General features: G+C 40.2%; 1 protein-coding gene across 6 annotated transcripts in view; it reads left to right on the top strand.

Moving 5' to 3' along the window:
- UVRAG (UV radiation resistance associated) overlaps positions 1 to 25,875 on the top strand; it is a 321,480-nt gene that overhangs the window by 22,215 nt on the left and 273,390 nt on the right. For 3 of the 6 annotated variants that reach the window (XM_027979551.2, XM_042233269.2, XM_042233268.2), the window contains 2 exons: positions 11,662 to 11,779; positions 19,914 to 19,948. In XM_027979551.2, coding sequence (XP_027835352.1) covers positions 11,662 to 11,779; positions 19,914 to 19,948 — 153 coding nt within the window. Of the gene's footprint in view, positions 1 to 889; positions 1,212 to 11,661; positions 11,780 to 19,913; positions 19,949 to 25,875 lie in introns of those variants that run through there. The other 3 variants (XM_060399449.1, XM_060399450.1, XM_060399451.1) reach the window with 2 other exon arrangements.

Below are 25,875 nucleotides of genomic sequence, written 5' to 3' on the forward strand. Positions count from 1 at the left end.
AAGGGACTCTCAAGTGTCTTCTCCAACACCACAGTTCAAAAGCATCAGTTCTGTGCTTAGCTTTCTTTAGAGTTCATCCACACATGACTACTGGAAAAACCATAGCCTTGACTAGATTGACCTTTGTTGGCAAAGTAATTCTCTGCTTTTTAATATGCTGTCTAGGTTGGTCATAACTTTCCTTCCAAGGAGTAAGCATCTTTTAATTTCATGGCTGCAATCACCATCTGCAGTGATTTTGGAGCCCAGAAAAATAAAGTCAGCCACTGTTTCCACTATTTCCCCATCTATTTGCCATGAAGTGATGGGACCGGATGCCATGATCTTAGTTTTCTGAATGTTGAGCTTTAAGGCAACTTTTTCACTCTCCTCTTTTGACTTTCATCAAGAGGCTCTTTATTTCTTCTTCACTTTCTGCCAAGATTTGATGCTGGAAAGAGCAATATTGCATAGGAACCTGGAATGTTAGGTCCATGAATCAAGGCACATTGGAAGTGGTCAAACAGGAGATGACAAGAGTGAACATCGACATTCTAGGAATCAGCGAACTAAGATGGACTGGAATGGGTGAATTTAACTCAGATGACCATTATATCTACTACTGTGGGCAGGAATTTCTTAGAAGATATGCAGTAGCCATCATAGTCAACAAAAGAGTCCAAAATGCAGTACTTGGATACAGTCTCAAAAAATGACAGAATGATCTCTGTTTGTCTCCAAGGCAAACCATTCAATATCACAGTAATCCAAATCTGTGCCCTGACCAGTAATGCTGAAGAAGCTGAAGTTGAACAGTTCTGTGAAGACCTATAAGACCTTCTAGAATTAACACCCCAAAATGATGTCCTTTTCATTATAGGGGACTGGAATGCAAAAATAGGAAGTCAAGAAACACCTGGAGTAACAGGCAAATTTGGCCTTGGAGTACAGAATGAAGCAGGGCCAAGGCTAATAGAGTTCTGCCAAGAGAACACATTGGTCATAGCAAACACCCTCTTCCAGCAACCCAAGAGAAGACTCTACACTTGGACATCACCAGATGGCCAACACCGAAATCAGATTGATTATATTCTTTGCAGCCAAAGATGGAGAAACTCTATATAGTCAGCAAAAACAAGATTGGGAGCTGACTGCGGCTCAGATCATGAACTCCTTATTACCAAATTCAGACTGAAATTGAAGAAAGTGGAGAAAACCTCTAGACCATTCAGGTATGATCTAAATAAAATCCCTTATGATTATACAGTGAAAGTGAGAAATAGATTTAAGGGACTAGATCTGATAGACAGAAGTGCCTGATGAACTATGGACGGAGGTTCGTGACATTGTACAGGAGGCAGGAATCAAGACCATCCCCAAGAAAAAGAAATGCAAAAAAGCAAAATGACTGTCTGAGGAGGCCTTACAAATAGCTGTGAAAAGAAGGGAAGTGTAAAGCAAAGGGGAGAAGGAAAGATATACCCATTTGAATGCAGAATTCCAAAGACTAGCAAGGAGAGATAAGAAAGCCTTCCTCAGTGATCAGTGCAAATAGAAGAAAACAATAGAATGGGAAAGACTAGAGATCCTTACCGAGGGATGACTGAATTCTGAGAAAGAACATCCAATAAAGAGGTCCATGTAACTTTGTGATTCAGCTTCAGAAGTCACATGACATCATTTCCGCCATAGTCACAGGCCTGTTGTCATTTAAGGGGGAGGGAACATAGACCTCATTTCGTAAAGGAGAAGTGGCAGCATCACACTGGATGGGATGTATTGGTGGGACCATTCTTGGGTAACTGCAGTCTCCATAAGCTGGACTATTTGTTTTGGTGTGCATATCTTTATGAGTAGGATTATACATCTTCTTATATTGTTACTGACCATTTCCATTTCTTTTCCGGTGGTCTGCCTTTTTATATCCTTTGCCCCCATTTCTATAGGGCTATAGTTTATGGATTGTATTGTTGATTTGTGAGAGCTCTGGTAGAACTATGCATATTAGACTCAAAATTTGCTTAGAAGATACCTCACTGTGGTCTTGGGAGCCATGAAAGGTGTATATGGGGTGGTGGTTTAGTTTGGTGATGGTGGAGATTTGTGGAGCCATTATATTTAAGAACCACGGTGTTGGAAAGAGCAGTTAGCCAAGATGGCGGTGGTCAGGCTCTCTCGCCCCACTCCCTCTCACTCCCACCCCACGTTCCCTTGCTCTGGCCCCACATACTGTAACAGTGACCATGCATGGTTACGTAACAGCTGAGATCATTTATAGCACTGGGCATGCGCATCATGCCTATATGAGCACCACCTGAAAAGCCCTTGCTGTGTCTTGTGGTAGAGGCAGCCATTAGAGGATAAAGCATGTCTGCCTTGCTGCTGCAAATAAAGAATGTTCGCAGTTCTTATGGCTCCTCGCATCTTCTTTCAGCTTCCTCCTATCTGCTTCGTCGCTCACGCCTTGCCTACCCTGGGTTCAGTGAACAGCGAGACGATTGGCACAGTGGGCAGGATACAAGGAGACACACAGTTACTCTTGTTTTAATAAGCAAGGAGTGCAAGGAAGGAGGAGGATAGCCATCATCAGCCTCCCTGAGTCACTCTCCAGCAGAGAGGAGGAACATCACATTTCTCTTTGGTCATTTTTATACCTCAGAAGCCAGACCAAGTTTCAGTTCAGTTCACTGTAGTCACTCAGTCATATCCGACTGTTTGCGACCCCATGACCAAGTTTAGATACCAGCAAAGGAAAGGTAACATTTGGGAAGAACATAGAACACCAGTGGCCTACTTTACTACTAAAAGTTGCTTTGGTTTTCTTTTAGTTCTGAGGTGTTGTTTTGACTTGCTGTCACCAAGGATGAGGTTCAAAATTGTATCAATAAAAATGGATTGACCCATCGGAAATTACCGTTTTCTAAAATATGGGGATGTTTAACAAAATGAAACATTTCTTTGTACCTTGCAGCTGAGTTAGAATGTTACTTTTCATTTATTAACCTGTTAGTTGGAAAAATTCTTGATGAACAGTTACAATATAAGTGTTCTTTAGTTTTAATCTTCAACAGTTCTATCAGGATGGGGTTGGTGTCTGTCACTATTCTCATTTTAGGTAGGATTTTGTCGTACTAACAGAGTAAAATTCCTTAGGCAGGACTTTCATTTTTTTTATTAAAGTATAGTTGACTTAATGTTAATTTCAGGTGTAGAGCAGAGTGATTCTGCTTTTTGCAGGTTATACTCCATGAACAGTTGTTACAAGATAATGGTTATAATTCCCTCTGCGATACACTGTATCTTTGTTGCTTATCTATTTTGTACATAGTTTGTATCTCTTAGCCTACTCTTGCAGTACCTTATTTCTGTCTTGCTCCACACTGCTGAACTCTGCTCTCTTGCAGTTTTCATCTCAGGTTTCAATATGGTGTAAAGATGACAGCAGCCCTATGTCCTTCCAGGTTCTGGGCCAGTAGGGGGGGAAAAGAATTTAATTGACTATTTAATACAACTTCTAGGTTTTCCATAGATCCTAATTGTGTTGTTATGGTCAGGGGGAGGGAGTGATCAGGGCTGACCTGACCTGAGTCACATGATCCTCCTTGGAGTTGGAAGTGGGGTTAATTCTACAGTAGATTGATAGCAGAGGAGGGTAGTTCTACAGAGGAATATCTGAGATGTTTTGTTGTTGTTGTTGTTGTTTGTTTGTTTTTTAAACCAAACAGATGCTGGGCAAGATAAAACAGCAAAATTTTAAAAGGCAAGAAAAGTTCTTTAATCTACTGTTACATTTTGGGCTTCCCTTGCGGCTCAGCTGGTACAGAATCCGCTTGCAATGCGGGAGACCTGGGTTGGATCCCTGGGTCGGGAAGATCCGCTGGAGAAGGGATAGGCTACCCACTCCAGTATTCTTGGGCTTCCCTGTGGCTCAGCTGGTACAGAATCCGCCTGCAGTGCCGGAGACCTGGGTTCGATCCCTGGGTTGGAAGATCCTCTGGAGGAGGAAAGGCTACCCACTCCAGTATTCTAGGCTGGAGAATTCCATGGACTGTATAGTCCATGGGATGGCAAAGTCAGACACGACTGAGTGACTTTCACTCAGGTTTCAAAGCAGTTTTCTAAGAACATTAGTACTGTTAACAAGAAAATCCAACCCTTTTAGATTCTTTAGGGGCATCAGTCTACAGTCATACTAGTGTAATGCTTGTTTACTTAAGCAGATGTTTCAAATCTAGGAAACATGCCAATTAAGTCTTGTTTTAGAATTTATTCTTGAGAGATTTGTTTAAAAAAGAAATAAAAGGTTGAGGGATTTAGGATCATTCTGGTTTCGAACCACTGCCAACATTTCAGGTATCAGAATTGTGCTCTAGGTATAATACATCAATCTTCCAAATAAAAGCTGAATAAGATTTTATTTTAGTGATTGTTTTTAACCTTGATATAGAATGTTTTTTAGGTAGTGCTTCAAAGACTTTAAAGCCATTTTAATTCCAACTTATCAATTAAAATCTATAATTGGCTGCCTAAAGCTGCTGCTGTAGAAAGACATGCAAAGAGCCTTTTTTAACTGTGAATGCTTAAAGCTTTAAGAAAGTGTGAGGTGATTGGGCAGTTTAAGAAGCTGCATGGAATGTTATCTTAAAGAGTAATCTGGGACTTTCCTGGTGGTCCAGTGGTTAAGAATCCCCACCTGCCAATGCAGGGAACACTGTTTCCATCCCTAGTCCAGGAGGATTCCACATGCCACAGGTCAGCTAAGCCTGTTGGCCACAGCTGCTGAGCTTGTGCTCCAGGCCCATGCTCTGCAATAAGAGATGTCACCGCAATGAGAATCCCACGTGCTGCAACTAGAGAAAGCCCATGCATAATAATGAAGACCCAGCACAGCCAAAAACAAAAAGAGTAATTCCAAAGTCGGCATAAATTTAAATTACTTACTATTTTTACTTTTCTGAGATATTTGAGTGAGTTTAGATCATAAGACAGATTTGAATTTTTCTTTGGATGGGCCATTGAAGAAATAATCTGATATTTAATTCTGTTTCAGTTCAGTTCAGTCGCTCAGTCGTGTCCCACTCTTTGCAACCCCATGAATCGAAGCATACCAGGCCTCCCTGTCCATCACCAACTCCCAGAGTTCACTCAAACTCACGTCCATCGAGTTGGTGATGCCATCCAGCCATCTCAGTTTAGACAAGGTCTAAAGCAGTACATTTATGCTCGATGTTGCCTCCAGGCCATTAATTCCTGGTGCCTGGTATACCTTGATATAGTTACAGGTAGGTGAATGCTGAGAATTTGCTGTAGTCCGGAAGCACTTGCTAAGATTTGACCCCCACTTTCAGTTCTGAGGTCCAGTCTTAGGTTTGAAGTGCTCTGTATTCTCCCACCATCTCATGGGTGGGTGTCAGAAACCACTATGGGTTCCAGGCCACTCAGGTTCATTGCACGACCTAGGTCATATCAAGACCTTGTTTACTGTGTTAATTGTCTGGACATGTATCAGCTCAGTTCAGTTGCTCAGTTGTGTCCAACTCTTTGTGACCCCATGAACCACAGCACGCCAGGCCTCCCTGTCCATCACCAACTCCTGGAGTTCACCCAGATCCATGTCCATCAAGTTGGTGATGCCATCCAACCATCTTCTCCTCTGTCGTCCCCTTCTCCTCTTGCCCTCAATCTTTCCCAGCATCAGGGTCTTTTCCAATCAGTCAGCTCTTTGTATCAGGTGGCCGAAGTATTGGAGTTTCAGCTTCAACATCAGCCTTCCAGTGAACACCCAGGACTCATCTCCTTTAGGATGGATTGGTTGGATCTCCTTGCAGTCCAAGGGACTCTCAAGAGTCTTCCCCAGCATCACAGTTCAAAAGCATCAATTCTTCAGTGCTCAGCTTTCTTTAGAGTCCAACTCTCACATCCATACATGACCACTGGAAAAACCATAGCCTTGACTAGACGGACCTTTGTTGGCAAAGTAATGTCTCTGCTTTTCAGTATGCTGTCTAGGTTGGTCGTAACTTTCCTTCCAAGGAATAAGCATCTTTTAATTTCATGGCTGCAGTCACCATCTGCAGTGATTCTGGACATGTATTAATTCAATCAAAAACCATTTGTTGTGTTCCTACTATTTGCTAGTTATTCATCTAGGTGGTAGAGATATAGCAGTTAATTAAACAAATTTCTTCCGTATAGAACTTTTAGTCTAGTTGGGAAAATAGACAAATATTTGAAACTATTTGTAATTATACATTGTTTTGGTCAAGTACAGATGTTCTGGAGAACTGAGAACTAGAAAGGATCCTTTAGGTCACCTTGATTTCTTCAATATTTGGGCCGTGGCAGCCCACTCCAGTACTCTTGCCTGGAAAATCCGATGGATGGAGGAGCCTGGTAGGCTGCAGTCCATGGGATCACTAAGAGTCAGACACGACTGGGTGACTTCCCTTTCACTTTTCACTTTCATGCATTGGAGAAGGAAATGGCAACCCACTCCAGTGTTCTTGCCTGGAGAATCCCAGGAACAGGGGAGCCTTGTGGGCTGCTGTCTGTGGGGTTGCACAGAGTTGGACACGCTGAAGTGATTTAGCAGTAGCAGTTGATTTAAACTTTTCTTATTTAACTTTATTTTTTGATTATGTAAATCATTCTTCTGGTACAGAAGGCAAAACCACATAGTGAAGTATCAGGGAAGTCTTGCTTATATCTCTGTTTCCTCCAACCTCTTCTCACCCCCATAGGTCATTTTCTGAGCTTCTGGTTTAACTTTCCAATGTTTCTTTTTAATTGCATAAAATCGTGGTGGAAGGGGAGGAAGGAAGGAGATGGGAGACTGAAGGAAGGAGATGAATGCGTGGGGATGGAAGAGAGGAGCTCTGTTTAAATAATGTTTGTGAAGTGTTGTTTTACTGGCACTCTTAGTCCCTTTTCTACTTCCTGATTCTGAAAAAAAGGCAACAAATAGCTTATCATTTTTTAAAATTTTGGAATAATTTTAGATTTACAGAGAAGTTGCAAAGACAGTACACAGAATTCCCTTTGTTCCGTTTTCCCTAAGGTTAGCATCATTCAGTTCCGTTCAGTTCAGTCGCTCAATCATGTCCGACTCTGTGACCCCATGAGTCGCAGCACGCCAGGCCTCCCTGTCCATCACCATCTCCCGGAGTTCACTCAGACTCACGTCCATCGAGTCCGTGATGCCATCCAGCCATCTCATCCTCGGTCGTCCCCTTCTCCTCCTGCCCCCAATCCCTCCCAGCATCAAAGTCTTTTCCAATGACTCAGCTCTTCGCATGAGGTGGCCAAAGTACTGGAGTTTCAGCTTTAGTATCATTCCTTCCAAAGAACACCCAGGACCGATCTCCTTTAGAATGGACTGGTTGGATCTCCTTGCAGTCCAAGGGACTCTCAGGAGTCTTCTCCAACACCACAGTTCAAAAGCATCAATTCTTCAGTGCTCAGCCTTCTTCACAGTCCAACTCTCACATCCATACATGACCACTGGAAAAACCATAGCCTTGACTAGATGGACCTTAGTTGGCAAAGTAATGTCTCTGCTTTTGAATGTATTATCTAGGTTGGTCATAACTTCCAGGGAGTAAGCGTCTTTTAATTTCATGGCTGCAGTCACCATCTGCAGTGATTTTGGAGCCCCCAAAATAAAGTCTGACACTATTTCTACTGTTTCCCCATCTATTTCCCATGAAGTGATGGGACCAGATGCCATGATCTTCGTTTTCTGAATGTTGAGCTCTAGGCCAACTTTTTCGCTCTCCTCTTTCACTTTCATCAAGAGGCTTTTTAGCTCCTCTTCACTTTCTGCCATAAGGGTGGTGTCATCTGCATATCTGAGGTGATTGATATTTCTCCTGGCAATCTTGATTCCAGCTTGTGTTTCTTCCAGTCCAGCGTTTCTCATGTACTCTGCATATAAGTTAAATAAGCAAGGTGACAATATACAGCCTTGATGCACTCCTTTTCCTATTTGTTAGCATCATACATTACCATTTTACATTTTTTAAAACTAAAAATTAACATTGGCATATAATTATTATTGTTAATTCTTATTCATTTTTGTTGAAGTTCAGTTGATTTATAATATCCTGTTAGTTTCAGGTGTACAGCACAGTGATTCAGTTACACAGACAAGCGCACTTACACATTCTTCTGTTTCTTTATTTTTGCCTGTGCTGGCTCTCGTTGCAGTATGTAGGCTTTCTCTGGCTGTGGCAGGCGGGGAGCTCTCTAGTTGCAGGTCATAGGCTTCTGTTGTTGCAGAGCACGGGCTATAGAGTGCCGGCTCAGTAGCTGTGGCTCACGAAGCTTACTTGTCCCATGGCATGTGGGATCTTCGTTCCCTGCATTAGCTGGCAGATTCTTAACCACTGGACCACCAGGGAAGTCCCATATATATTCTTCTTTATCTTTTTTTTTTCCAAAAACATACTCTTCTTTATATTTTATTTTCTCACAGATCATTACAAAATGTTAAATATAAGTTCCCTGTGCCTAGTAGGTCCTTTGGCATATTATTAATATTGTTAATCTAATTTATTAAAGTTTCAGTTCAGTCGCTCAGTCATGTTTAATTCTTTGTGACCCCATGGACTGCTGCATGCCAGGCTTCCCTGTCCATCACCAGCTCTCAGAGCTTGCTCAAACTTAGGTCCATCGAGTCTGTGATGCCATCCAACCATCTCATCCTCTGTCGTTCCCTTCTCCTGCCTTCAGTTTTCCCAAGCACCAGGGTCTTTTCCAGTGAGTCAGTTCTTTGCATCAGGTGGCCAAAGTATTGCAGTTTCAGCATCAGCTTTTCCAATGAATATTCAGGACTCATCTCCTTTAGGATGGACTGGTTGGATCTCCTTGCAGTCCAAAGGATTCTCAAGAGCCTTCTCCAACACCACAGTTCAAAAGCATCAGTTATTCAGTGCTCAGCCTTCTTTATGGTCCAACTCTCACATCCATACATGACTACTGGAGAAACCATAGCTTTGACTAGATGGACCTTTGTTGATAAAGTAATGTCTCTGCTTTTTAATAAGCTGTCTAGGTTGAGTCATAGCTTTTCTTCTGAGGAGCAAGTGTCTTTTAGTTTCATGGCTGCAGTCACCATCGGCAGTGATTTTGGAGCCCAAGAAAATAAAGTCTCTCGCCTTCTACTGTTTCCCCATCTATTTGCCATGAAGTGATGGGACCAGATGCCATGATCTTAGCTTTCTGAATGTTGAATTTTAAGCCAGCTTTTTCACTCTCCCCTTTCACTTTCATCAAGAGGCTCTTTAGTTCAGTTTCTGTTGTAAGTGTGGTGTCCTCTGCGTATCTGAGGTTATTGATATTTCTCCTGGCAATCTTGATTCTAGCTTGTGCTTTATACAGCCTGGCAATTCGCATGTTTAGTATTTTTTAAAATAATCATCTTTATGATAAAGTTGGGATGAATATTTTAAAGAGGAAACCAAGACAAAGGGCACAAGAGGTCCCCGTGTATATTTACTGCCTTCACCAAGATTATATCCGTGATTTACCCGAGTTGATTTCCTTTGTCTGTTCCAGTTGCTGAGACCATCTTGTATTTAGTTAAGCATGGTGTAATGAAAATACTTATTTTAGTGCTTCAGATATCACAAAAAAAGAAAATTACAGGCCAATATCACTGATGAACATAGATGCCAAAATCTTGAGCAAAATGCAAACAGACTCTAACAATACATTGAAAGAGTCATGCACCATGATCAAGTGGGGTTTATCCCAGGGATGCAAGGATTTTTCAGTATACGCAAATCAATCTGTGTGATACGTCAGATAAACAAATTGAAAGATAAAATCTGTATGGTAATCTCAATAGATAGCTCTGAGGAGCTAGCATTGGCAAAAACATGAATCTAGGACCTTACATGATCTATTTCATGGAACAGTAAGCAGTCACTTGTGACTGGGGGTTAGGTGTGTGGAAGATCTAGTGGGAAGTAAGGATCAAGTATGGAGAGGTTGGATTGTGCAAGGCTTTGAAGGGAATAATGGGAAGTTTGTACTTTATGCTGGAGGCTTTAGGTAATGTTTTCAAGTCTTTGAATAGAGGACCAAGATTGGAATCTTTTGGCAAAATAGATGTGATTATTATGTATTTAGGCTATTAGTGGTTCCTGTCAATTTAAAATCTTGACTCAGAAGGCTAATGAAAAATATGTGGTTGGAGGAAATAGTCGCTGTAATCTCGGGTGTGAAATGGAAACCTTTGGCAGATTGTAGAAATATAAATCTTTTAAAGTAAGCCCTAGGAGCTTTTTATAAATACATTTGGGGTTTTTCATACTTAGAATGTTAAATAAATTTATTAGACAATAACCTTCTCTATCCAAGAGATTGGGAGAAAGGATTAGGTTGCTGTGTACATGGAAAGGAAGAACTGTGCTTTGCTGGCTGACTGCACCTGTAATTGATGATGGACTTAACTCAGCAAAGTGGGCTTTCTGCCTAAAGGGAAAGCTTTAAGCATATTTTAAAACTGAGCACTTGGTTTCTATTTTTCAGTCTCTGAAATAATCAACTGACACAGGGGACTAGCTATTGAGAATGAATCTGTTGTGCTCAGACTTCACTGCCAACTTTTCTCTTGATATGAAATGATTTGGCTATCTCTTAAGGTATCTTACCCTGGAGAAGGAAATGGCAACCCAGTCCAGTATTCTTGCCTGGAGAATCCCATGACGGAGGAGCCTGGTGGGCTGCCCTCCATGGGGTCGCAAAGAGTCGGACACGACTGAGTGACTTCACTCACTTTTAAGGTATCTTAAGGTGTTCTGTACTCTGTTGCTCAGTGGTAAAGAATCTGCGTGCAATGCAGGAGACCTGGCTTTGATCCCTGGTTTGAGCAGATCTCCTAGAGAAGGGAATGCCTACCCTCTCCATTATTCTTGCCTGGAGAAATCCCATGGACAGAGGAGCTTGGCGGGCTACAGAGTTGGACACAACTGCGCGAGTAACACTTAGGCATCTTATATTTTTGTTGGTTTCTCTTGTTGCTTTTGGAGCTTTTTCATTTCCAACACATAGGACTTCAAATAATTTTTGCATTCCAGTTGGAGGGAGGCCTAATGAAAAAATAGGGACTGGTTGACTGCTGGTCAAGTGAGAATTTAAACTGACAACAGTTGGGTTACTGGCCTGATGAAGTGAACAGTGAGTTACTGTGTTTTGTTTTTTTTTGTCGTTATCTTCTTTTCTTGGTTGTAACAGATGATCTGGCGTCAGACTGAACTAGCAACAGAGGTGTGTGTATGTAATAACTGCTAATTTTGTGTTGGTGTGAGTTGGACTTTGCATCTCTACCAGCATCTTTCTGATGGGAAAAAAGCAAATTACTGCTTAGTTAATATTCCAAAAAATACTGATGCTATTCTACAGGTATATAGGATTTATATAATATTTATACTTTTCAAGAATATTTCATTTCTGTTATTTCATGCTTCCAACAGCTTTGTAAATGATACAGGGCAATAATAACTCCTATTTAACAGAAGAGATGCTGAGGCATAAGTAAAAGACTGGGTTAAGGTTGCTGGCTCAACAAATAAATGACTGGGACAACTTACTAAATTTTATCTTTGAATTGTAGCTTTCAGAAGGTTTTAGAAGAGGAAAAACTGAATGCTCCTCTTTTTGTTTTTCTTTGTGTTTCAGCGTCGTCTTAGACATCTTCGGAACATTGCTGCCCGGAACATTGTTAATAGGAATGGCCATCAGCTCCTTGATACCTACTTCACGCTTCACTTGTGTAACACTGAAAAGGTATATAAAGGTAAGAGAATCTGGACTTGCCACCCACAGATCGTTAGATCTCATTTTTATTCTTTTGTAACACAAATGATTCTCTGCATCTCTTGCTAGCATTGCTTATTAGAGAACTAAGTTATCATGCTATCTGAAAACATTTCTTGAGCCGTTGTTATATATATTGAAGAAACATGTCTTTTGGATAGTTCTTTTGGATAGCTGAGCCTTACAATGATAAATTTATCATTCCTTTATGAATGTTAATGTTCAATTATTCAGTAGCAGTCATTTTAAATAGGTTACTTGAGTCTAGTATCTAGTACTAATTTGCTTGTCTTTAAAATAGAATTGATTCCTTTAGTCTTGTGGTAAAATTTGGACCTAGTTCATATCTTATCATATCTGTAATTCTTTGTGTATATGGGCTCATTTTTAGAATTGCATGGTTTCTTTGAATTCATTTCCTCATACTGAAATGTGGATTCTTCCATATGTGATAATTCTAAGAGGACATCAGATATTTGATTCAGAACTACAAGCATCTTTTGAATACATATTAGGCAAAAGATGCTTTGACATAATCAGTTGACTTATGTTGAAAACTGTAAAAGAGGAAAAATAGTATAATGGCAGGAATATTGAATTAGGATTAAAACTACATTGATATTAGTTCTGGCTATTTCAGCTAGTATGTAACTATATACCAGCTATGTAACAGTTTGTAACTATATACCAACTATATACAAGTATATATACTATATACTGAAATAGCTTGCTATGTAGTTTTTGGACAAAGAAACAAGGACTGTAAATTCCACCTTTTTTACAGTTTTATTTCATTCTTCGGTTTCGTTCTAACCACTGCATATTTTTAAAACAATTGTATTAATCTGAACGAGTAACTCTAGCTACTATAACAAATGCTATGAGTCGTTCAGTGTCTTGGCATAATAAATTTCTTAAACACTGAGTTCAGTGTTTGCGCAATCTTTGGGAGGTGGTGAAGGACAGGGAAGCCTGGCGTGCTGTAGTCCATGGGGTTGCAAAGAGTCAACACAACTGAGCAACCGAACAAAGTTCAGTGTAGTTGTTACTTATCAGATACTGGCCTGGCAGCTCTCCTCTGACTGGTGGCTCAGGTGTCCAGGCTGCTTCTGTTTTGGAATGATGCTTCTCGTATGGCAAGGGAGAGGGATTATTTGAGGGAGATTTTTAAATGGAAATGTTCCACATCAATTCCATGACATGCCATTAGCCGTATATCAGTTACATCATCCTTTTTAGGTGAACAGGGCATGGGAAAATATTGTCTTCTGTGTCCAGAAGAAAAATGAAACAGTTTGGTCACTGTCTGTGCTAAGGGTATACGTATTTTTGCAGATCTTATTAGGTTTGGTCTGCTGCTCACTAATTGGCTTCATCACTAGCAATATATGACAATGCCAAAGTACTTTACATTTTTTATAGGTTTCCATATAATCAGTTCTTGGTTGTCTTTGTTAGAACTTCTGTGTTCTTGCTCTAGTGTTACCTTTGATAGTAGTTACTGACATTGAACTTAGTACATTTTAAGTATTTGGTAAATGATAGCAATTATTATTGGAATTGTAATGTTAACATGCATAATAGTAGTTTCTAAAAAGGGTAGTCATGGGACTGGTTGATGACCATGATATAAAAACTTGTCCAAGAGATACAGTGAAAACAAAGTGATTTTTTTTGTTGTTTTTTTTCTTGTCCTCTCTAGTTCACTTTATATCTTGAGCTTAGAAGTTATTATGGAATATTTCCTTTTTTTTTTTTTTTGGACTGTTTCTTGAAGTTATTTCAATAAAATGGTTATTAACACAATAAGGGACTAGCTGGTTTCAGACCACAGGGAAGTCCAGTGTCTAGTAGTGGTATTGAGTCTGTTACTGACTGGCAAGCCCTTTGGCTGTGGCATTTAGTTCCTCTTGTGTGCTGTTAATTTATTTCTAAAATGAGAGGATTGATGATTCCTGAAACTTCCCTCTGCTCCAGAATGTCATGGTTGAATGGAGTCTATTGACATAATAGACTTGTTGGGGCTGCATGGTCGGCTCTGTAACTTTTCACTGCCATAGGAGGAGCCAGAAAACTCTTTACTTAGTAAGCCTAATTAATACACCCTGAAATTAAAAGACACTTACTCCTTGGAAGGAAAATTATCACCAACCTAGATAGCATATTAAAAAGCAGAGACATTACTTTGCCAACAAAGGTCCGTCTAGTTAAGGCTATGGTTTTTCCAGTGATCATGTATGGATGTGAGAGTTGGACTGTGAAGAAAGCTGAGTGCTGAAGAATTGATGCTTTTGAACTGTGGTGTTGGAGAAGACTCTTGAGAGTCCCTTGGACTGCAGGGAGATCCAACCAGTCCATCCTAAAGGAGATCGGTCCTGGGTGTTCATTGGAAGGACTGATGCTGAAACTGAAACTCCAGTACTTTGGCCACCTGATGCGAAGGGTTGACTCATTGGAAAAGACCTTGATGCTGGGAGGGATTGGGGGCAGGAGGAGAAGGGGACGACAGAGGATGAGATGGCTGGATGGCATCACTGACTCAAGGGACATGAGTTTGGGTGAACTCCGGGAGTTGGTGATGGACAGGGAGGCCTGGCTTGCTGCGATTCACGGGGTCGCAAAGAGTGGGACACGACTGAGTGACTGGACTGAACTGTCTTCTTGGAGCTGTGATGGTAAACGTGAATATCCGTTGCATGATCATCGTGTGGCCCTTGGTGTAGGATTGACCACAGTGGAAGGCCCATGGGCTCTTCTTAAAAACCTCCTGTACCACCTGCCTGGTGGCGTCATTCTCAGTTTCAGAAGAAGTTTTTTTTGTTTTTTTTTGAATTGGAAGAATATCTGAAATGCTGATTTCTTAGTTATTCTTTTATTTCAGCTGAATTCACAGCAGAGCGTAAGAAGCTATGAGTGAGGTTTTTTTTTTTTGACACTTTTTTTAGTGCTCTTAGGAGACTATTTCTCAGGTAGTTCAAATTGAACACCATTCATTACATTCCCAGAGAACAAAGCTTTGTGTCAATGGATGAGGAACTAGTTCTAACACTGGTTCCTTCTTAAACTTGGAAGTTTTATAAAATCAAGTTTGTTCTTCAGCCATAGGTATTTCTCCCGCATGAAATGTGAGTGCCTGTGCTTTCCTGGAATGCCAGCCAGTTATTTTGATGCATTAGAAGATGACCTCTACATAGTTCAGTCTGGGGGTCTCATGCATGTGTTATAGTTTCAGATATCACTTGTCACTCTAACAGCTTACAAATGCGTTTTAGTTTCGCCTCCCCCCTGAACTCATACTGATGTATTCAGTTGCCTACTGTGCATCTCCATTTGGAGCCTAGGAGGTGACTTAAACTTGATAGATTCAGCAGTGAGTCTGATGTTCTAACCCTGATCTGTCTCCTGTATTCATCCCTCTATCAGAAAATGGCAGCTCTTTCCATTTGCTTGGCCAGAAACCTTGGAATCACCCTGCATTGTCCTCTTTTATATTCCATACCCAAATTTTCAGCAGATGTTTTTGGTTTACTACCAAAATATATCTATAATCTTCTCTTTTCTTACTACCTCCAGACTATCATGCATGAGTTGTTGAGGTAGACTTCTAACAGGTCTGTCTGCCCACGCACTCTTTTCAGTGTGGTCTCAACCGAGATCCTGTTAAGATGAAAGTCAGGTCCTGTTATTCCTCCCCCCAAAGCCTCCAGTGGCTTCCTGTTGCATTCAGAGTAAAAGCTAAAGTTCTTCTTGTTTCCTAGGCCTTTCATGAACTGACCGTCTCTCACCTCTCAGCACTTGTCTCTTTCTCCTCTTCTAGTTCTCTCTGTTCCATGCCTACTGCCCTTGGCTTTCTTGAATTCAAATCGGCTTCAGTTTAAGGCACCTGCCTGGACCCTCCTCCTGATAGCCACATGACTAGCTCCTCTGCCTTCTTTCAGGTCTTCACGCCAGATCTTTCCTCAGAGAAACTCAGCTTGATCACTGACTAACCCTTTTAAAAATTGCGACTCTTCTCCCCGTCTTTTGTGTTTGATTTTTCTCCACGATACTCCAGATTGTCTGACATAACTGTGTGTTTACTTATTTGCTTAATGCATGTCTCTCTCCACTAATATAAGCTCCATTTGAGTAGAAATTTCTCTGTTTCCAATACTTGGACTAATGCTTGGCACAAAGTAAGCCCCTAGATATTTTCATTTAATTTTTGAATAGCTAATACAGTCCATGGCTCAAAATATATATATGAAGGTTTATATTAAAATCTTCCTCTCATCTGTTTCATCTTGCTAGTTTTTTGCTGTACCTGGTTTATCTTTACTGATATTCTTTATGCAATTGTGAGTAAAAATTGTACCAATTGTATATGTGTATATATATGTTTCTGTGCCTTGCATTTTTCACTTAATATATTTTAGATGTCTTCCCATATTATTTCATAAAGAGCTTCTCTAATTTTCTTTTTTTCTGTTTTGCATCGAACAGTCATGCCATAATTTATTTAACTTACTTCTTTTGATGAGCATTTAGTTGTTCTGGCCTTCTGCAATATAGACAGCATTGCTATGAACAGTTTCATTGGTATATATTATTTTGTGTGAGTGCTAGTAAGGCTTTAGGGTAAATTCCAGAGTGGAAGTACGAATATTACAAAATTGTCCTTGTCGATGTTCCCACCTGCTGTGTATGGGTACCCTTTTCCCTACAGCCTGACCAGCAGACTGTGCAATCAAACTTGTGAAATTTTGCCAATCTGATAGTTGGAAAATAGTTTAGAGAGTTTAAGTTTTTCTTCTTTTCTGAGTGAAGTTGAGATACTAAAAAGCATTTGTTAAATAAATGGAATGCTATATAATAGCATGTTTTGACATGCCATTGGAACCATGCTTTGCAATCTCTGCTTGCTTTGTTTGCTTAGGTCTTAGCATGGATAGAGAAGCATTTGTATCTAATAGTCCCTTTCATGTAGAACTAGTCTTGCATGATATCTTTTTGAAATTTTATTTGTCTAATAGTTTTGCTCAAGTTGAATTAATGAAAATTCACAGAATTATATTAATAACAATGATAGCTTATAAAGTATTGTTAATTCAGTATTTCATTTGAGCCTCATGACAGCCCTGTTATTTTCCAGGTGTCATTCTCCTTTAAAGGTGAAGAAACTATGGCCCAGGAAAGTTAATTGACTTGTCCAGGGTCAAACTTATACATGGTGCATTGGGGACTGGAACTGTTTTTTTCACTTGAAATTCTCCTGAATTCACTGTTTTGTTGTGCACCATGTTGCTGATTTCATTGACAGTCAAAGTATAGCAGAATGGTAGACAGTGTAGGCCCACATTTAACACTTTAGAAATTCCTTTAGACTTGGTGATTCCTTTCCAAACTCTATGGCTCCTTTGTTGACCTTTCTCCATTAAAATTAGCAAGTCCATTTTGAGCATCTAATGGGGAAAGCAAATTGTTTAGTTTCATTTATGTATGTATATACATAAGTTTTGAAAAAAATAATAATGCTGTTCATTTTTTTAGAGCTGGAGATATATATGTTGGAGACTCTTTACTTTAGACATTTTACAGATTAAGCTGAGGAATTCTCTCAAAAGAAAAAAGGAATAGCTGTAATTTTTTTCCACTGCTTTAAAAAATATTGCATACTTGGAGCAAATTAGGCAATACAAAAGTATATTAAGTGAAAGTACCTTGTAATAACAAGGAACACAATTTTAGCCCCAAAACTCTCCCCCCCAGAAACATATTGGGAATGAATTAGAGTATATGTATGTATATTAGAAAAGAACATATGTATATATATACACACATGCGCATACATACATATGTACATGTATGTAGCCAATTTATGATTGGCATTGGTTAACTGTTTGGGAAAAAATGAAAAGGGTAATATTGAGGTTGGGGTTCCCTTGTGGTCCAGTGGTTAAGAATCCACCTGCCAGTGCAGGGGACATGGGTTTGATCCCTGCTCTGGGAAGATGCCATGTGCTGTGGAGCAGCTAGGCCCCGTGTGCCGCAGCTGCTGAGCCTGCAGTCTGGGCCCTGCCGAGCCCGTGTGCTGCAGCTACTGAAGCCCGAGTGCCTAGAGCCTGTGTTCTGAGACAAGAGAAGCCGCAGCAACGAGAAGCCTGTGCACCGCAGTCAGAGTAGCGCCGGCTCTCCGCAGCTAGAGTAACGCCGCAAGTGCAGCAGTGAAGACCCAGCATAGCCAGCGAATTAGCTAATTAAAAACAAGCAGATGTGTAGCGTTGGCTACTGTTAAGTGGGACTGTAAATTGGTACAATGTTTATAGAGAACAATCTGGCAATATCTATCAAATTCAAGCTTTTTTTTCCCTTTTATCTTGCAATTTCACTCGAAGTCTGTCTTATAGGTTCATGTGTCTTAGAATATATATCTTTCAAAGATTATATGTAATGTTACTTAAAATATCCGAAAACTATCAGTAACTTAAATATTCATCAAGAAAAGTTTCCTTTTAAAAACAATTAGAATTATCCCTTCTCTTATTTAAAGTAATTGTTCAAAATGGAAAAATTTAAAAACTGCCAAACAATGAATAAAAGTAAGCAGCCTAACCCTATCACTTAAGATAAATGTTGTTCATGTAATTGTAGAAATTTGTATCCTGTGGTAAATTCTCTCATAAAACCTGCTTTTTTCATTAGTGTGTTGTGGCTATCTTGCCACAAAATAGGATGATTATCACTATTACTATTTTTTAAGGGAAGACAAGCATAGAATAGTATAGATGCTATTTTTTGTGAAGAAACACTTTAACCAAAACGCCCTTGCCCGTAAGAACTTTATATCCAGGCCCACTTTTCCTTTACTGCTTGATGATTCCCACACTTCAGTCTTGTGGACTACTTTGGCAAGTTTTTAATGCTACATACTGAATATATTTTAAGAAGTCCCATTTTTTCCCACAATCTGTGAAGTTGTTGATTCAATCAAAATTTTACTGAGTGCCTACTCTGTGCCAGGAATAGTTTTACATGTTGAGAACACAGCAGTTATACAAAACGAAAATGCTATTGCCCTTATGGAGCTTACTGTTAGGGGCTGGGTATATGAGTCATAAATTTCAATGTTAGGAGAAAGTAAAGTTTATCCATGTATAACCTAAAGTCGTCTCATATATCAGTGGTTTGTGGCTCGCCCTTGGGGACTATTGCCCTATAGCAGCATACGGGTACAGAGTCCTTGTAGGCTCTGCATTGACAGAGCGTCACAGAGTAACTTCGGCAGAGACAGCAGAGGCAATACTGAAGGGTTCTTAGGCATGTCTGTGTGAACCTCTGACACAGTCTTTCTTTTAATTGTATCTTCAGGCTTTGTAACATTTACAGTATAAATGAAGGTGTGTAGAATCATGGAATTTTAGTGGTTATAGAAGGCCTTGATTACTAGTCTGATTGTCAAAAGTGTCATGAAGAAGTGGGCCCAAGAAAATGCGAGCGGAATGTTAATGACATGTAGAGCTAGAACTTTGGTTCCCTGGTTGCTGGGTGAGTGTTCTCTGCACAGTACTACAATGGAGAATCACTGGAGATGGTTGAGACTAATGGAGCATGTAGAACTGGTTGTAGACAATGGCAGTAGTTAAGGGAGAGTAAAGTCTGAGTTTTTAAGGCCTTACCTTAGACTCTGGGGTAAAAGGAGCCAGTCAGAGAAAAATAACTAAATGAAATCTTAACAGATTTTGACCTTTCTTTACCAGTGTTTTTCTCTTTAAAACTTTTTAATTTTAAACAGGGTCTTACTGTGTAGCACAGGGAACCATATTCAATATCCTATAATAAACTGTAATGGGAAAGAATATGAAAAAGAATAAATATTTGTATATGTACAACTGAATCACTTTGCTGTATACCAGAAACTAACACATTGTAAATCAACTATGCTTCAGTTAAAAAACTTTTATTTAATAATCTGTATTTTAATTTTTATAGATAAATATATAGAGAGAATAGACCCTTGAAACTGTTTATCTGTTTTTTTTTTTTAACTAGAGCATATGTTAAAAAATTTATAGGATTAAGAGTTAGTGAGCTTATTTTCTTCCACATCACTTACTGTTCTTTTTCTTCTTTTCCAGAATTTTATAGGAGTGAAGTGATTAAGAATTCCTTGGTAAGTTTGCTTTCTGACAGGTGCATATGACTAAGCCTATGACTCCTATTTTAGAAAATGCTAAGACATAAAATAAGTTGAAGTTCAGTTCTGGTATTATATTTCTACAGTTAAATCTTCTGCTCAATTATTGCTTAAATCTTCACTGATTTGTTCATTGATGTATCTCTAGTGCTTAGAGCATGCCTGACACAAAGTAGGTGCTTGGTAAATATTTGCTGAATGCAGTGATACTTTTTCTGTTAAAAACCTTTTTTTTTTTCAACTCATTCTATAATTCTGTCATTTCTGTTTGCTCTTGAGGTTTTTGACTATTTAACTTTCCAAACATCATCATAAATGATGTTTTTATATGTAGTTCTTAAGAATTTTATGGCTAGGGCCATTGTATAGGATCTTTCCACTTATTTTTTGGCCATAGAGTTGCTCAAGTAAAAAGTTGGAGAGGTCCTACTTTTGTGAATGGGTACACTACATATTTGCATGATGATTCAATTTGGCCACGTTAATAAAAAGAAAAGCTTTATGGTACTGATAATATTCTTATAGCAATCCAGCCGTATTGGATTTAGCCCCTGTCCACTTTTTCAACCTTGTCTGCTAACAGTTTTTCTCACTCAGCCTTGTGTTCCAGGCTTACCTCATTTTTTCAGTGCTTCAAACATGTCAAACTTGCCCTGTTCTTATGCCTACAGCACCTGTTTCCTTGCGTCTTCACTTGGCTGAAGAATCCTTTGAGGTCTGAGCTATGTCACTTCAGCCTGGCCTTCTATGACTGTTCCATCTAAAGTAGTTCCCTTTCCACTCTTTTTCACATCCCTCTGTTTTATTTTCTTTAGAGCATTTATCACTGTTGGAAACTCTTGCCCATTTATCTGTTTATTATGTCTCCCACTTACAAGTGTGAAGTTTCATGAGAGTAGGGACCTTGCCAGTCTTATTCACCTTTGAAACCCCAGAGTCTAGAATATTGTAGATACTAAGTAAATATTCGTTAGATGAATAAATGGATAACCACAAAGTGTTATCTTTACAGAATCCTTTTACATATGTTGTCTCATTCTGATCCTTAGAGCAACTTGTAGACAGGGTAGATCTTAAGACACTGACATGCAGAGAGTCTCTGACTTTTGCAGAGTCACACACAGTTGCAGGACCAGAACTCAAATCCAGGCCCTCCATCTTCAAGTCTCTACTACTCTTTTCTCTTCATCAAGCTGTCATCTTTTTCTTTTTTTTTGGCCATGCCACGTGGCTTGGGGCATCTTAGTTCCCTGATCAGGGACTGAACCCAGGCCCTCAACAGTGAGAGCTTGGAGTCCTGACCACTGAACTGCTAGGAAGACCAGCTGCGCCACCAGGGAAGCCTGACACATAGTAGCCGCTAAATATTGTTTCTGCTCCTATCCTGGCTCAGTTGGAGACAGAAACGGTCTGCAGACAATTGAGAGGTGGGGAGGGTAGGTTTAGGGAGCAAATAGCGTAGAAGGGCTTGATTCACTCTACCCCCTTTGCTGTAGTGAAAACTCAGTTTTCTCAAGTTAAATACACATGGGTAACCAGTATCCAGATCAAGAAATAGAATGTTTTCGGTGCCCGGAAGCCCCCTTACCCCTTACAGTTACTACTCTCTGACTTCTAACATGGGCTTCCCTGATAGCTCAGCTGGTAAAGAATCGGCCTGCAATGTGGGAGACCCTGGTTCAGCTCCAGGGTTGACAAGATCCCCTGGAGAAGGGAACAACTTACCCACTCCAGTATTCTGGCCTGGAGAATCCCATGGACTGTGTAGCCCATTGGGTTGCAAAGAGCTGGACATGACTGAGTGACTTAGACTTTTCTGACTTTTAATACCATAAATTAATTTACCTGTTTGTGAGCTTTGTAGAAATGGAATCATATAGTGTCTGTTCTTTTGTGTCTGACTTTGACGTCTTAACTGTATATTGTAAGAGTCATTCATATTGTGAGGTATACTTGTTTTCTCTATTGTCTTTCGTTGTGTGAATATACCAGAAGTTATCCATTCTTCTGTTGCTGGGAATTTGGTTAGTTTCTGGTTTTGTTTGTTTTCTGGCCATGTTACATGGCATGTGGGATTTTAGTTACCGGACCAGGGAATGAACTTGTGCCCCTGTAGTGGAAGCGTGGAGTCTTTAACCACTGGAGTACCAGGGGAAGTGCTTGTTTCTAGTTTTGAGCCAACATGAACAGTACTGCTATGGATATTCTTGGATATATCTGTTGGTTGAATATTTGTATGCATTTCTGTTGTGTATATGTCTAGAAGTGGGCTTGCTGGGAATATGCATATTACAAGCTTTAGTACATATTGCTAAATAGTTGTTATTTGTTTATATTCTCATTAGCAGTCTGAATGTTCTTTCTGGTTATTCCACATTATTATGAATACTTGATATTTTTATAATGTGTTGAATTTAAATTATTGCTAGATATTATATATAGGATTGTTTCAACTTAAATCAAGAGATTCTTAACTGACAGACTAAGCACATGTAGTGTCAGTAGTGTCAATAGCTTAAAAGAATTGATATTAAGAACAACTATATACTGCTATGTATTCTGATGAGGTCCCTGTATAGCACAGGGACCTCAGTGTTCTGTGGTGACCTAAATGGGAAGGAAATCCAAAACATAGGGGATATATGTATGTGTATAACTTATTTACTTTGCTGTACAACAGAAAGTAACACAGCATTGTAAAGTAACTATACTACAATAAAAAAAAAACACACACAAAAAGACATCTATTGTTAAGGTTGTGCGTGTAGATAGTGACACCTGATGATGCTTTTGAACTGTGGTGTTGGAGAAGACTCCTGAGAGTCCCATGGACTGCAAGGAGATCGAACCAGTCCATTCTAAAGGAGATCAGTCCTGGGTGTTCTTTGGAAGAACTGATGCTAAAGCTGAAACTCCAGTACTTTGGCCACCTCATGCGAAGAGTTGACTTGTAGGAAAAGTCTCTGATGCTGGGAGGGATTGGGGAAAGGAGGAAAAGGGGACGACAGAGGATGAGATGGCTGGATGGCATCACCGACTCGATGGACGTGAGTTTGAGTGAACTCTGGGAGTTGGTGATGGACAGGGAGGCCTGGCATGCTGCGATTCATGGGGTCGAAAAGAGTTAGACACGATTGAGCGACTGAACTGAACTGAACTGAAGACTGCCATCTAGTGGTCAACAAGTACAGGACCTTACTGATTTTAACATTTCTAAAGTCAGAATTTATCTTACAATGGAAGAAAAATGTTACAATGGAAGATGAAAGAAAAATCTTACAATGAAGAAAAGAATGAAAAAGTTGGCTTAAAACTCAACATTCAGAAGATTAAGATCATGGTATCTGGTCCCATCACTTCATGGCAAATAGATGGGGAAACAGTGGAAACAGTGAGAGACTATTTTTTGTACTCCAAAATCACTGCAGATAGTGACTGCAGCCATGAAATTAAAAGATGCTTGCTCCTTGGAAGAAAAATCATGACCAACCTAGACAGCTTATTAAAAAGCAGAGACATTACTTAGCCAACAAAGGTCTGTCTAGTGAAAGCTATGGTTTTACCAGTAGTCATGAAAGGATGTGAGAGTTGGACTGAAGAAAGCTGAGCATCGAAGAATTGATGCTTTTAACTGTGGTGCTGGAGAAGACTCTTGAGAGTCCCTGGGACTGTGAGGAGATCCAACCAGTCCATCCTAAAGGAGATCAGCCCTGGGTGTTCATTGGAAGGACTGATGCTGAAGCTGAAACTTCAATACTTTGGCCACCTAATGCGAAGAACTGACTCATTTGAAAAGACCCTGATGCTGGGAAAGATTGAAGGCGGGAGGAGAAGGGAACAACAGAGGATGAGCTGGTTGGATGGCATCACTGACTCAATGGACGTGAGTTTGAGTAAACTCTAGGAGTTGGTGCTGGACAGGGAGGCCTGGCGTGCTGCAGTTCATGGGGTCACAAAGAGTCGGACATGACTGAGTGACTGAACTGAAAGTCAGAATTTATTTTACAGTGGAAGAAAAATACTTGTTAGAATTGATGATAAATTGGAATGTGTTTGTGTGTTGTGAAGTCACTCAGTCGTCTCCGACTCTTTGCAACCCCATGGATTGTACCCTACCAGGTTCCTCCGTCCATGGGATTTTCCAGGTAAGAGTCCTGGAGTGGGTTGCCATTTCCTTCTCCAGGAGATCTTCCCGACCCAGGGATTGAACCCGAGTCTCCTGTGTTGTAGGCAGACACTTTACCATCTGAGCCATCAGGGAAGTCCGTAAATTGGAACTTGTTAGATGCAATAAATATAATTGAGTAAAATAAAGCAGTGTAGTGAAGTATCTGGCAGGGGTAGTGGCTGAATTTCTGTGGTAGTCACATGAAAGGTCTCATTTGAGCAGATAGCTGAAAAAAATGAGGGAACATGCCATGTATCAGAGGATGAGATGGTTAGATAGCATCACCGAGTCAATGAACATGAACTTGAGCAGACTCCAGGAGATAGTGGTAGACAGGGAACGGGGGCGTGCTGCGGTTCATGGCGTGGCGAAGAGTCAGAGACGATTTAGTGACTGAACAACAGCGACGCTGTATCTAAGAGGGGAAGACTGTTCCAGGCCAAGAAGTAGGAAACCACAAGGCGTGTTCTTGAGGTTTTCAAGGAATGGCTAAGAAGTTAGTGTGGCCGGAGTGGAGTGAGTGGTTTGAGATTTTGACAAGCGTGACGGAGACAGGGAGAAAGAATCAGGACAGCAGAGGAAATGACCTGGAGAGATAGCAGATAGTAGTCAAGGGGTGGATGGCATGGGAACGAGTTTTTGAGAGGTAACACATGAGGGCAGCTAGTGAACAAGGACCCCCAGCTTATTCATTTTTCTATTTTCTAATGTCCCTAGCACAGTGAAGTCCAGCGTCCATTGCATTAACTAGAATAATCCACTGTTGACAGGCTAGATGGTGGAGCTGTGTCTCCAAGTTATATGTCAGAGTCCTGATTTCTTCTCAGATATATTTAGCATTGAACAGTTAGTAGTGAATGTATAATTCAGCTTTCTTATCTCAGGGTTCAGCTAACCATACCCTCCAGACTCGTTATTTGTTGATTTTTGGTTCAGGGGGAAATTAATATTCTTAACATTATTAAAGGGCCATTGGTTAATTAAAAACTAAAATAATTGAAGTGGTAAGAATGGAAGTAACTAAATTCTCTAAATTGGGTTTTGTACATACATAAAAGTAGAGGCGAATTGGTTAATGAACCCACATGAAAGTGAAAGTCACTCAGTCGTGTCCAACTCTTTGAGACCCCATGGACTATACAGTCCATGGAATTCTCCAGACCAGAATACTGGAGTGGGTAGCCTTTCCCTTCTCCAGGGGATCTTCCCAACCCAAGGATCAAAGCCAGGTCTTCCACATCGCGGGCGGATTCTTTACCAGCTGAGCCACAAGGGAAGTCTGAGAATACTGGAATGGGTAGCCTATCCCTTCACCAGCGGATCTGCCTGACCCAGGAATTGAACCGGGGTCTCCTGCATTGCAGGCGGATTCTCTACCAACTGAAGCTATCAGGGAAGCCCAGTGAACCCATGTGCACCATCTTTAATAATTATCAAGTTAATTATTGCGTATTTTATTTTTTACGAAAAAGTTTTTCTTTTTTATTAAGAAAATTAAAAATCTTATGGTGGCAGGATAGCTAGTTCCTGTGTGTTTGGAAACCCGTCTCTTTCACAGCATTGTGCTGCCCCCCTTACATCACACTCCCTTCTGCTGGTTAGATGTCTCTTAGAGGTCTAACAGAGGTCAGTGATAGGCCTTATAACTGAATAAACAAAGTTCTAGAGCATGTGCTTTTAGGGAAAGCATGTGACAGAGTTATCAGAACCAAAACTTCTGTTTGAATTGAGAGTG

This window comes from Ovis aries, chromosome 15 (assembly GCF_016772045.2).
Source record: "Ovis aries strain OAR_USU_Benz2616 breed Rambouillet chromosome 15, ARS-UI_Ramb_v3.0, whole genome shotgun sequence".
NCBI classification, from domain to species: Eukaryota; Metazoa; Chordata; class Mammalia; order Artiodactyla; family Bovidae; genus Ovis; species Ovis aries.